Raw genomic sequence first — 12,750 nt, 5'->3', positions numbered from 1 at the left:
GGGAATGATTGTCAGACATCTCCATCACTGAAAAATGCTTTTGATATGACGGTCCCATTTCCCAGAAATCCCCTCCATTTCCAGCACACAGTTTGCGGGTCAAAGTTTGTGTGCGTAAAGCTTGAAGGTATCGTCAGGGGGAGTATACAGACTATACAGTTACACAGAAAACGAAAGAAACAGCAACACTTTTACAACACTTTTAATTATTGTCATATACTCATGTACTCCTTGTCTGGGCCCCTCCTACCACAGTTTGGAGAGAAAATTCAGCAGCAGCATGATTCAGCACAAGAAGAAGCGAGCAGCAGTCAAGGAAAAAACCTAAATTACCTTTTCTAAAAACTTGTAGAGTTGACCCAGGGAAGATCTCTGTGGAGTAGGCAACATTCACAGTGGAGGCATACAACTAGAATATCATCTATTAGGGAAAACAGCTGCTGCATTTTTTATACATAGATTTTTTTAAATAGGCTATAAGGATCGGTTATAGGAGCCGTCAGGAAAACATTACAGTAGCCTACATGTGAGAAGATGTAGATGATCGTGCTAAAGAAGAAAAAGCAATGATGAATGTAACTTCCACGGAGCATGGAGACCCATGTGCGCCTGTCCTCCAGGAGCTGTGGCAGTACGTGAAAGCTGGACAGGAGGAGATCCTTGTCTCTCCTTATTTACCTGCGTCCTGCGCCTTTCTGACGCACATGCTGCTCTGCGCACCTTTCCTGGCGTTGGACGCGCTGGGCAGCGTCTGTCGGCGGGTCAGGTGGTGGAGGATCGCTGCAGGCTCGGGGCCACCGCCGTCGCTCCGCCAATGGTTTGACTGCTTATGGAGGATACTGTTCAAATACCTGACTGCCATCCTCCCCGCAACCGCGATGTTTCAGAGCCTGAGGAGCCCCATGCTGCCGGACCTGGCGCCGTCCTGCTGGCAGCTCTTTGTGGAAGTCCTCGCGTGTTCTCTGCTTTTTGACACGCTCTACTTCATATGGCACTTCTCTCTGCACAGGTGAGCAGTATGCATCTATGTGATGTTGGTCTGACGTGCATGGGCTTCGCCTTTATTCCTTTTTATCATTGGATGCTGCACTGGTATTTTGAATCTACATTTAAGAATAAAAATAATTTCACTTGTAATAGGCGACTGTAACACGGTGGTATTGTTACTTTTACTTAAAGGACAGGTTCACAATCTTTCAAGTCGGTCTTAAAACAACAGTCAGGTGTCCATATGAGCCTAAATGAACATTGAAACATGTTTTTCTTGTCATAATCATTCCTTCTGTTCATACTGACCATTAGAAGATTCCTTTATAATGCACTTACAATGTAAGTGATGGGGGACAAAATCCACAGTCCTCCTTCTGTGCAAAAATGTATTTAAAAGTTTATCTGAAGCTAATATGAAGCTTCAGTCGTCCAAATGAGTCAAATCAAGTTGACATCTTTCAACATTACAGTCTTTTTAGTGCCAAAGTCCGTCTTTTTGTAACTGTTCTTCCACCACAGCTCAACAGGGAAACACTGTCTGAGGAAACACAAAGAGGGAATTTGATGGCAAAAGGGAAAGGCTCTAGCTCAGGGAGAACAGATAATAACTGATATGATGAGCTGTTGGCTAATAACAATTCTGTTCCACCTCGTGTAGCACAGTTTTGATATTAAATGAAATGAACGTGCAGTATCTTTCAAATAAATCATAAACACATTGGATGCTTACAGCCTTTCTAGTGCATCAGGATTAACTTAATGTTTTGTCACCACATCTGACATTAATTCGTTTTTAGCTTGCATAAGAAAGACCCTTAGGGAAACTTTGACAGACTGCTAGAGCAGGTTACTTACTTGTTTGCAGTTCAAGGTGTCCTGTCAACAGTCAACAGATGTCTCTTTTATAATGGTGGTCTATGGGGAAAATGCCTCTCGAGCTGCAGGGGGATTTTTCACTGCAATAACGCAAGTAACCATTGGGAAAAATGGGCTGCAAGGCTGAGCAGCAGAGCCCTATCCAATATAATATTGGTTATACTGTCGTCAGAAATGTAGCAGTAGTAGTAGAAGTAGTAAAACTAACTTTCTAATGATAGACCATACAGTCACACTGACATTATTCCATTTTTGGAACAGCCAGTGATTTTCCATCATAGTCAGGTCTGTGATCTAAGCAGAGACAGCCGTTTGTGTGTTTCTCATCAGAGTTTCCTGGCTCTACCGCAACATCCACCAGCTGCACCACCAGCACAAGGTACCCTTTGCCCTGGCAGCCCAAGATGCCAGCTCCACTGAGCTGCTCTCTCTGCTCCTGATTGCCCTGATCAGCGCCTGGGTGGTGGGCTGCCACCCCCTGAGTGAAGCCCTCTTCCACCTCATCAACAGCTGGCTGGCGGTGGAAGATCACTGCGGCTACGATCTGCCCTGGGCTCTGCACAGACTGCTGCCCTGCCTAGGAGGAGCCCCCCACCACCAAACCCACCATAGTTTGCACAGGGGGAACTACGCCCCCTACTTCACCCACTGGGATCACCTCTTTGGCACATACTGTGCATAAGTGCAGCAGAAAGCAGAAATAACTTTCGGCAATGTAAGAATGATGTAAATATGTAAGGTGAATATTCCTCTTTGAGTCAAAACTGTATATACATATACATATATACATATATACATATACATACAATTATATACATATATATATATGTATGTATGTGTATATAAGCACACACACACATATATATATATATATATATATATATAATTGTATATATAATTTGTAAATATATTTTCTTGATGTAAAGTTTGGTCGAGAATCACCTTGATAAACATGAGATAACACATGAAAGCAGAACATAGAGTGGGAGTTTTTTCATTTGTCTCAGATTTCTGTTTTGTTGTTTTGACTTGTGTTCTCCTGCCTCTGCCTACTTTCTCTGCAAACTGGTTCCATGGGGACTCGACTAAGAAATTGAAAGCACATGCTTTTGGAGATGAGAACCGTCTCAGTCATTGTTTCTTATTATTATACTAAATTCAACTGGAACTACTCATTTCTTATCAAATGAAATAAAAGAATACTACAGTGAGATACAGGGTCTGACACTTTATGACTTATCATGGGGAGCCAAATGCAATTCTTGTAAAGGGATAATGAAAGAGTTATACAGTGTTACTTTACTTAAGCAATTAAGATAATGACTAATAATATATTTTTGAAGGGTTTCTGGTGAGTGAAGAAGAATGGCAGTTGTATGGTTCGTGTTGTCCTGACCTGCACTGAACACATTTTTCTGAAAAATCAGTCTGAGGGTAACATTACTCCGCTTGGATTAAGCATGTCAGCTTCAGTTAACATCTGTTTTTCATTACCGAGTCTTTCAATAGGCCTTTTTAGTATTTGGCAACATCAGAGTCAAATACAAATTGGTAAAAGGTGTTTGAACATTTTGAAGTACTTTTGCACATGGCCATCAAGCAATAGTTGAGCAATCTGTGGCTTGCCTGGGAAATGAAGAGACTTGAGAAAAGAACAAGAGATGAGTACTGGGTGGTGGTGTTACCAAGAGATGGAATGATAAACATGTGACCCAAAACGGAAACAATCAGGCCCTATTACAGACCCCACGTCAGAGTCAGGGCGAGTCATGCAGCTTTGGATGACACACACCAAAACACACGTTTACCCCAGGACACACGTCCATTACCATTAGCCGACGTCATGATGGCAGTTAGTGGAGCATTACAGGGTTTTGAAGCACAACGAGCCGTCTGTACATTGGGAACTGTTCAGTTTGTTTACTTGTTGTTATGCGTGCTCCTAAATTAATCATAGGGGAGAACGAGGTAATATGAGCCACTTTTTACATTTGATGATTTTACTGCAGTATGAAAGTGTATTTGTTTCAAATAATAGTAACTATATATACCTCAGGTTGTTGTGTACCCATGGAAATGAAAACAAATTATCTAATTATTATGGTTTTAGAACAATGAGCCATCAAAAAAAGTTAGTCCCATGGCACAATTTGCCCCAGGGTAGGGGTAAAATGAGCATGGGGGTGGGGTAAATAGTGCTACCAGTAAATACTGATATAAAAATCACACAAAATCAAACAAATCAATTATAAAATTAAAAATAATTTTGAACTTTATTGATGCCATCAATTTAACGAAGGCAAAAACTTGTACTTTTAAGTAAAAACATATGTTTGTGTCCTGTTGTTCAACATGTTACCTCAACATTTTCAGTAAAGATTAAACTGTGATCCTTGAGTGTGAGCTACAGAAGGAATGTGTGTGTAAATGTGCTTTTGTGTGTACAGACAGGTGACAAATTAAAGGAAAACCCGGTACAGGTCTGAATGCTTGACCCCTACAGTGAGGGGGTCTGGGGGCTCTGTTATGCTGTGGGGGGTATTTTGCTGGCATGGTTTGGGTCCACTTGTCCCCTGAGAGGGAAGAGTCACTGTAAATCAATACAAAGTGATCAGCTTTATCCTATGATGAAACATTTCTATCCTGATGGGAGTGGTCTCTTCCAGGATGACAATGCCTCCATCCACAGGGCACAGGGGTCACTGAATGATTTGATGAGTATCAAAATGATGTGAATCATATGCTATGGTCCTCACAGTCACCAGATCTCAGCTCAGCTGAACACCTATGGGAGATTTTGGATTGACATGTTAGACAGCGCTCTCCACCACCATCATCAAAACACCAAATGAGGGAATATCTTTTTGAAGAATGATGTTCATCCCTCCAGAAGAGTTCAGAGACTGTAGAATCAATGCCAAGGCACATTGAAGTTGTTCTGGTGGCACATGGTGGCCCAACACCTTACTAAGACACTTTATGTTGTTTTTTCTTTTAATTTGTCACCCATCTGTATGTACAGCATGTTTGTGTGTGGCTTAAATTTAACATTAGCCAACAATTAGGTATTTATTCATCAACATTGTAGCACTTGTAACAGGGATCATACATGAACAGTGTCTCTAGTCACTAGAATATCAGAAAATCATTTTTTGGGGGGAAATTGAGCCATTGACTCAACTTGCACCAGCATCACTGGCACGTTTTACCCCACAACCTCCATTTTGACAAAACTGTTTCATACAGTGGCTCAGATCCACAGTAATGTGAAGTTTATGACCTTGTTTTGTAGCTTACACTGACTTAAATTAACATATAATAATGTTCAAAACTTATCTATTTTAATTAAAATACAAGACTGATAACTTTAGTAACATGATGAATTCACTTGGCATGACAAAAATCTTTTTATTTTGCTCTGTTTTGTTGACCACTCTCTCCATGTGCTTGAGTCCAAGATGGATTGAGTAATGTGAACTATACTTTATTAATTTATAGTCCCATGATTACTTTCGTTTATGGTTACCTAGATAAAGGGGGTGGCTCATTTTACCCACTGGCTCTATTTACCCCGTTCTCCCCTATAGGCTAAATCCTCCACAAACTCCAGCATAACAACCAGCAATGAGACTAAAATTCTTTTGTTAGATGGAGCCATGTCAAAACAAGAGAGAGAAAAAGCACAGAGCACTCCTCAGGAGTCCTTATCATCTTAGCAAATACTAAAGATTTCCCATTTCATCATATTTCCTGAAAGTTTGCCATTCAGTGACAAAGGCCAGATTCATATTTCTTCCACCATTCTGTAAATATTCAATTAGTGAGCTTTACATAGCTCAAATCGCCTGTTGTCACAGTAACTTGCTGAGGTTCTTGCCCCTTGGTCTGTAACTATTTTTAGACCTCTACTCTCATCTTACATGAGAGGTCAGTCAATGCCTGACTTGTTTGCTTTCTGAAACATCACAGTGCACTTGTCATTAGTGTGCTGCTGCCAAAGACTTTTTTAAGGCAACTTTACCATAATGGGCTACTCAAACTGAAACCTCTGTTAGGACACATAATGTTTGACTGCATAACCATTCAGTATCTACTAATGCTATAGCATTAGTAGATACTGAATGGTGATCTCCAAAAGTAACCATTTAGTATATATTGGATGCAGAGATATTTCATAGGCTTTCAACCCAGTGATGTAAGTCTAACGGCATTAGAGTATGTTTTGACTACAACACCTCTCATCACCAACACCTCTATCCCTCCACAGAAAATTGACATGAAGATCAATACCACTTCAATATTTGTCCATTAAATATCAAGCTAGTTTAATATCAAGAGGAAACAGCTAGTCTGGCTCTTCACAAATGTAAAGAAGTCCTCCTACCAGCACCTCTAAAACTGAGTAATTCTCAGCTAGTTGTCTAACAACCTCACAGAGACAACAAGACTCAAGGAAGTCACTGCACCTCGCAAAAAATAGTCTAGTACATACCCCCCTTGTTGCTTTAAGACTTTGGTTTTTGATATGAAGTCTTAATTAGTGAGCTTTAGAGGTGCAAGTTGGCAGTTTTTTATACCTTTGGGCAGAGCCAGACTATCTGTTTTCTCCTGCTTCCAGTCCTTATGCAAAGCTAAGCTAACTGTTTCCAAGTTTTTGCTTAATGGACAGGTATGAGAGTGGTATTTATCTTCTAAACTAACTGTTGGTATGAAAGCAAATAAGTGGATTTCCCAAAATGTGTAATGCTTAAGCAGGTTGCAAAGTAGCCTGGCAAGCTCACTGTGGACATTCACTCTTTTTTTTCTTTAAAATCTGCACTTGGGCACTTTAGCACATTAGCAACATCCCTCCCAAAAAGCAGATTTCATAACTATAAATATCTCTGTCTGTACCAAAGTATTTGATTTTCACCTCAGTTCTGCTGCTGGAGCAATCTTTCACATCATCTCTCACAGATCTTTAGACAAAGAAATAACAACAAGCTTTACACGTTTCAGAGCATTAATCTGATCTGTATCCTTTATTTACATCTCCAATGTGCGTTGGTACATGGAAAGAACAACATAATGCATTTGCAGTCTGGATTCAACATTCATAAAATTCAGTGAGTACAGAAAAAGTCACCATCGCCCAGATCTTTGTGTTTTGTTCACATTTTCTCTTTCCTAACAGGTTTTCTATCACAGCTGTCAGCATCTGCTAGCTGTCAGTGTAAGCACCAGGCCATCCATTTTGTTCATTAGCGGGCCTTCCTCTCACTTTCCCATGGGCTTTTGTTTGTGTGTCATGTATGAACTATGACCTGTGAGCTGATACTGTTGGACTGAATGATCTGAATGTCAGCAATGCATTGTATCATTCGTAGCAGCTTCTTACTAAAGTAATGGAAAATGAAGCTTGACAGACTGAGATGCTTTGATTGATACTTGTAATAGAATAGATCATATACAATTAACTGTGAAAAACAGTGTCAGTTTGGCATTTTAGCTCAAAATATTTACGGTCATCTTGATATGAGATAATCCTAATGGCATTTTGAATAACATGGTGAGTTAATGCTCCGCAATGGTAAGGTTCAGTGATGAATTCATTGTAAAAGAGGCTTTTTATTTTGGATACGTTAAGGACTTGCTCTTCATTGTTTTAGAATTTGTTACAATTTCTCTTCCAAACAAAATACATTTTGAGGTGCCAACACATTGTCATGGATATCAAACCTGCTCCACACTATGTAACTTAGAAAATGTACATATATAGTTATCTACTCTGTAAAAATTAATAAATTAGAACAATAAATAGTCTTTTATTTGACACAAGCAGCAGAGGTATCAAAAGGCTTAACAAAAGAAAATAAGTATTTCCTTTGGGTATCCATAAGGGGAATGTGACAATATCCTCTTTTCTACTCTTGATTTTGGCCCATGGATGACAACCATCCCCAAAGGCTGTTTTTACCATAAAAGTGATGGATGACTCAACGGAGGAGTTAGAGATATATTAGTGGCACATGGTGCTAGGTCAGTGAGTTGAGGCAGTTAAGATTGTTTGTTGCCTAGGAATGCGGACAACCCCTGCCCCCTTGTCCTGTCCCACTCCCCCATCCCACCACCTCAAAAGCTGCCCAGAATGGCGTCCAGTTCTCCAAGTCTGAATGGTGGCATACATGTTTCTTAGCCTCCAACACCTTACTATCGCTGTAGCCTTGGGGGAGTGGAAAAGAGGCATGTGAAGTGGGAAACAGGGTTTGGGTAGATAACCCTGCCAATAGGACCCCTGCACAGCGCCTACGTATCAGGAGGCTACAGGAGGCAGGAGGTGGTCCTGGAGAGTTCATGTCTTGTCAGGTTGCCTCAGGGAGGTCATTTCACTGCAGAGGGCACATGAAGTGCTGATTAGTGTTTGCATCAAGTGAGTAGGCTAGAGATAAGTGGAGAGGAAGACAGGGGGAAGGAGAGGGAGGGGGACAACTGGCCCACCAGTTCCCACCAGGCTGCACACACTGTAGAATGTACTTGGTTGGGTCCTTTGGGAAATCTTGTGCCTTTTTAGTCTTGTCGGTATGAAGACACACCTTGGTATCACTATTGGCAACACATTGACTGTAGATCTGCTGCACATCTCCACTGTCTCTCCACTGTCTGAATGGTGGCAACTGATAATCTTGACTTTAGCCTTGTAAGATGAAGTATTCATTTCTGTCTTTCAGTACAACATACATATTTGTCCACAATCATTCATTTGGAGCACACAGATTTATAAATAGTGGTCGTGCACTTCCAGTCTCATTGAATAACCCTTCCAGAGATTCCAATAATTGTCCATTTTCTTTTTGTTGTAGACAGTCTTGGCTTATCTCCTTTTTCAGGTTATTGTTAGTTTTGTGTCTTTTCTCTTCTTGTAAGACTTCACTAAGAGTTAAGCTCTCTCAAAGCATGAACTATCTGCAGCCACATTCAGCCACCACCATGCCCTCAAACTTGTACTTGTAAGTGACCACACCTGTGTCATCCAGGTACAGGAGGGAGATGGGATCCAGCTTGGTGGGCACACAACATGCTCGTGCTGCCTTCTGAGGGCTATTGATGTTGATCAGTGTCTGGACAATGGCATGCTTGGTGGGTGTGACGTGCTTTGTCAGTGGGAAGGAACATATGCCAGTGCACTCAAAGGCATCGTAACCAGTGGGTGCCAGGATCCAACTGTCCCATCCAATATCCTTGAACTCTACATACAGAGATTGTTTCTTGCAGTGGTTTCCCTTGGCATTGCGACGAATGCGGGATGCTGTGTCGTAGATCAGGTTGGAACGCATTTGGATCAGGTCTTCTTCATCTGGCTCAGATTCTTCACCTCCTTCATCCCTGTCCCTGCCCATCTCGTCCCACAGCCCATTCAGACCCATCCCCAAGTCATTCTGAAGAACCATGTTAGAAGTTTCATGGTCAATCATCTCATTTAGCTCACGCTTGTCATCACGGTGATCACTGCTTTGGTCATCAGAGAAAACAATCAGCAGGGGTTTGTGTTTTTCCTCAGGGCTAGTGTCAATTGTCATGTCTCCTTCAGGTGGATTCCTGTCTTTGTTGTCCTCTGTCATATCTTGAACATTATCTTCATTTGCCATGCTGGCAATGTGCACTTCCAACCGATGCGTGGTGCCATGATCAGATTTGCGCCACCGTTGAGCAGCTACAGTGAGATCAAAGGCCTCCCAGCCATTATCAGTGCCATAGACCTGGCGTGAAGCCAACTCCACCAGTTCTATTTGCTCTCCTCCTCCCCCTCTAAATCCATCTCCTCTCTCTGCATTCTCATCAGTTGTGTTGTCATCCCCTTCATGCAATTCCACTTCATAGATTGTGACCTTGCGGTCAACACCAGCATAGAGGTGGCGGTCAGTCTGGACAAGGGTATAGAGGCGGAGCTCAGCTGCTGTGATGCGTTCATGATGGGGGACTGACACATTGAAGAGGAGTGGGTGGCGCCTCACTCCTCCAACCCCTACAGCACTGGGAGATGAATCTGGGGAATAGAAAAAATTGTCAAAATTAAACTTCTGCACATTCTGTCAAGTTTTGCAAAGTATCCTGAAATCCTCTATAAGGAAACATTTAACTTTTCAGAATAAGAATAGAATCTTGATGTGAATGTTGCCTGGCAAAGAGAAGTGACAAGGAATAGGTTCATTGCGATATCTTGGATTTAGTCAACTAAAATTAGGTTTGTACATACTTGGAGAGACAATCTATTTAAAAACTCTCATTCTCAGTTTCATCACTTACATTCATTCATTGGCCTTGCAGACCAAAGTGTGATGAGGAAAATATAATTAATACTTAAATGATACATTTTATGAAAATATTAAGAGAACATGACAATGACTACCAAAGAAAAAGTAGTTATCATTTTTAATCAATCAATATGATTAACAGGGACGTCATCACATGGAGCACAGGAGCCATACTGCACCTTCATTTTTGAAGCTACGGATTATGTTGGCAGTGGGCATGGCAGTGTGGTCATTAGCAAAGCGGTTGTAGAGCTCCATCATGTAATCAGGTGGCTCCTCTCGTGTGCTTCCAGGAGACAGAGCAGGAGGACCCAAGCCAGACAGGTTGAACGTCCTCAGAAACTGTTCCTTCAGGCTCTCCAGCAGGCTCTGCATGTTCATATTGCTGTCCTGCTCCAACCGTGAAGGATCCACCACTCCTCCATGCCCGTCTCCCAGCCCTGGAGCAGGTCGATGTCTCTGATGGGTGTTGGAGATGGGGCTGCTCTCTCCAGAGAAAGGCCCCTCCAGCAGCAGGATGGAAAACAGCAAGAGCAAAGTCTTGGAGCTGCAAATGGTTCCCAGTTGAGAGACCCAAATGCTCGCCATGGGAAAAACAAGCTGCAGCACTTAAGTTTATGCCCTCTGTGGATGTCTATGGATGAGCCGTTGCAACAGTAAAACAAAATGATTGTGATCGCTCAACCCCTTAATCCAAAGCGCAATTTAAATTGTGCTCAGTTCATCTGTAGGCTAAGAAAGTTCTGGTTCCCCGGCAGTAGTCAGCAGTGTTGTTGACCCTTGTTCTGACCAGTGGGAGCTTCTCTGCGCTGGTGTGTATTCCGGATGCTCCCTTGCAAATCTTACAGCATTTATTCTCATGCACACCTTTTGATGTCCTTTGCGACAGGGCTGCAGTTCCGCTCACAGGGTGGCATAGGCTTGGCTTTGTCTGTCCGAGTCATCTCTGTTGCGTCCTCTCCTGTGTCAGTCTCTCTCTGGGCTCTGCTCTCTCTTCCCAGCTCTTTCTTTCTGTTCCTTATCTATGATATGGTGGGCTCTGCATTGCTCAGTGCTTATGGTCTCTTTGCTGGTGTGTGTGCGTGCGTGCGTGCCTTCAACTTTGTGTGATGCACATGAGTGTGTGTTATCTCACAACTTCCTTAATGAGGATTTTGTAAACACTGTCCTGTAGCCTCTTCCTTGTGGAAGCGCTATTTTGTTTGGGTGGGTGCTCCAGGGTTGATATTCTTCATTTGTTTATTTGGTTTGTAAATGGTGGAGTTCTGCAGGCTGCTGTCTAGGCTCCATTGACCATTTCTTTTTGACAAAATACTCAACTGGTCTGTTGATTTTGTTGAATGTAACAGGATATATCTATTAGACAACACTTGTCCAAATGAAATTGAAATGCAATGAGGTGTGAGGCCCAATGACTGAAGATGAAAGATACTGAGCTCACATTGAGCTCATGAACAGTACAAAATAATCATTCTTGTTCATTCAACAAAATAACAATCATCCCCCTCTTATGCTTGCGCAAATGTTCTGTGTACACTTCCTCTTCTGGCAAGTGGACACTGTCTGAAATGGATTATCTGGACACAAGAGCATTCTTAAAAATGCAAGAACAACACATACGAATCTAAAAGAGAAATCACAAGGTTTCATGAGGGGCAGACGGAGTTGTTTCTCTTGAGACTGCAACAAGTCAAAGGTAGTGACCATGAAAACTGGGTAACACTTGGAGAAAGACTTCCACCATCTAATGAGTCATTACTGAATGTATGGGTATACACGGTGAAGCAGACAGACAGTGCTACCAACACAGAGTCAAGAGGCTGCTCAGATGTTTTCTGATGAGGTTGGTAATACCTTGCATTGGCTCCTCGACAGATTTGAATAACTGCCCAGCTCATCACCTGAACCCTCATCATACTACACAACTGTCTGTCATTCCACAGCTTCTTTGTGTGACCTGGAGATACACTCCTGATTGCAGTGCGTCACAGATGGGAAGGAATGAGCTCTTCCTGCCCCTGCCACTCATCTGCCTAACTGACAGTTGACAGACATGCTGTTATCTGTCGCTCTGTTAAACTGCTGCTGCAAAAGACTATCACAGCTTCCTGATGGCCGTAAGAGGGCCTGATAATGGCCATGTCCTTTTGCACACACACAGTCAGTGCTATCCATATGGTCTCTATTATGGACATCAGGATCTGACCAATGTGGATTTGTGAAGGCCAGTTTTCTTTTTTTTTTGGATTGAAACTTCCAACCGATAATGTTTTGTGCTAGTATCAAATATCCAAATGTTATCATCTCCAGCTGCCCTACCCCCACAGATTTAGGATGGAAAATGCAATGAAACCAATGTACTACTCATCAGTTTTACATAACTCTGTATTTTTAGAGCAGAATTAATTGATATTTTAGCCACTTGGGGGCAGCAGAACAACATTTACATATATTAAGTTGTTATTATGAGCGTGTAGCAAACATATGCCTATTTACAAATCCAGCACACACAGCAACATTAACATCCATTTGTCGTTTTTCACGTCGCCAGGCCACCCATGAATGTAAGTCCAATCATCACAGTCTTGGGGGG

General features: G+C 42.0%; 2 protein-coding genes across 2 annotated transcripts; one reads left to right on the top strand and one right to left on the bottom strand.

Annotated features, from left to right (window-relative positions):
* The first annotated feature begins 211 nt into the window (after nucleotides 1–211).
* On the top strand, nucleotides 212–2,662 carry ch25hl3 (cholesterol 25-hydroxylase like 3). Its single transcript, XM_042421975.1, has 2 exons — nucleotides 212–1,009; nucleotides 2,197–2,662. Exons 1-2 carry the CDS (start codon nucleotides 567–569, stop codon nucleotides 2,546–2,548), a joined length of 795 nt encoding a protein of 264 aa, XP_042277909.1. The 5' UTR covers nucleotides 212–566; the 3' UTR covers nucleotides 2,549–2,662.
* A 5,333-nt stretch (nucleotides 2,663–7,995) lies between these two features.
* bmp10 (bone morphogenetic protein 10) lies at nucleotides 7,996–10,745 on the bottom strand. Its single transcript, XM_042422014.1, has 2 exons — nucleotides 10,337–10,745; nucleotides 7,996–9,889 (listed from the first exon to the last, which is right to left on the bottom strand). Exons 1-2 carry the CDS (start codon nucleotides 10,743–10,745, stop codon nucleotides 8,805–8,807), a joined length of 1,494 nt encoding a protein of 497 aa, XP_042277948.1. The 3' UTR covers nucleotides 7,996–8,804.
* Nucleotides 10,746–12,750: the final 2,005 nt, after the last annotated feature.

Source organism: Thunnus maccoyii, chromosome 9 (assembly GCF_910596095.1).
Source record: "Thunnus maccoyii chromosome 9, fThuMac1.1, whole genome shotgun sequence".
Taxonomy (NCBI): domain Eukaryota; kingdom Metazoa; phylum Chordata; class Actinopteri; order Scombriformes; family Scombridae; genus Thunnus; species Thunnus maccoyii.
Note: the sequence above shows the minus strand (reverse complement) of the source record. Positions and strands in the feature narration are given on the sequence as shown.

What these genes read in the sequence shown, in the direction of transcription:
- ch25hl3 (XM_042421975.1), top strand. Translation starts at nt 567, where the DNA reads ATGATGAATGTAACTTCCACGGAGCATGGAGACCCATGTGCGCCTGTC. An exon ending in TGGCACTTCTCTCTGCACAG is followed by an intron (nt 1,010 to 2,196) that starts GTGAGCAGTATG and finishes GTTTCTCATCAG; the next exon opens with AGTTTCCTGGCTCTACCGCA.
- bmp10 (XM_042422014.1), bottom strand. Translation starts at nt 10,745, where the DNA reads ATGGCGAGCATTTGGGTCTCTCAACTGGGAACCATTTGCAGCTCCAAG. An exon ending in CCGTAGCTTCAAAAATGAAG is followed by an intron (nt 9,890 to 10,336) that starts GTGCAGTATGGC and finishes TCTATTCCCCAG; the next exon opens with ATTCATCTCCCAGTGCTGTA.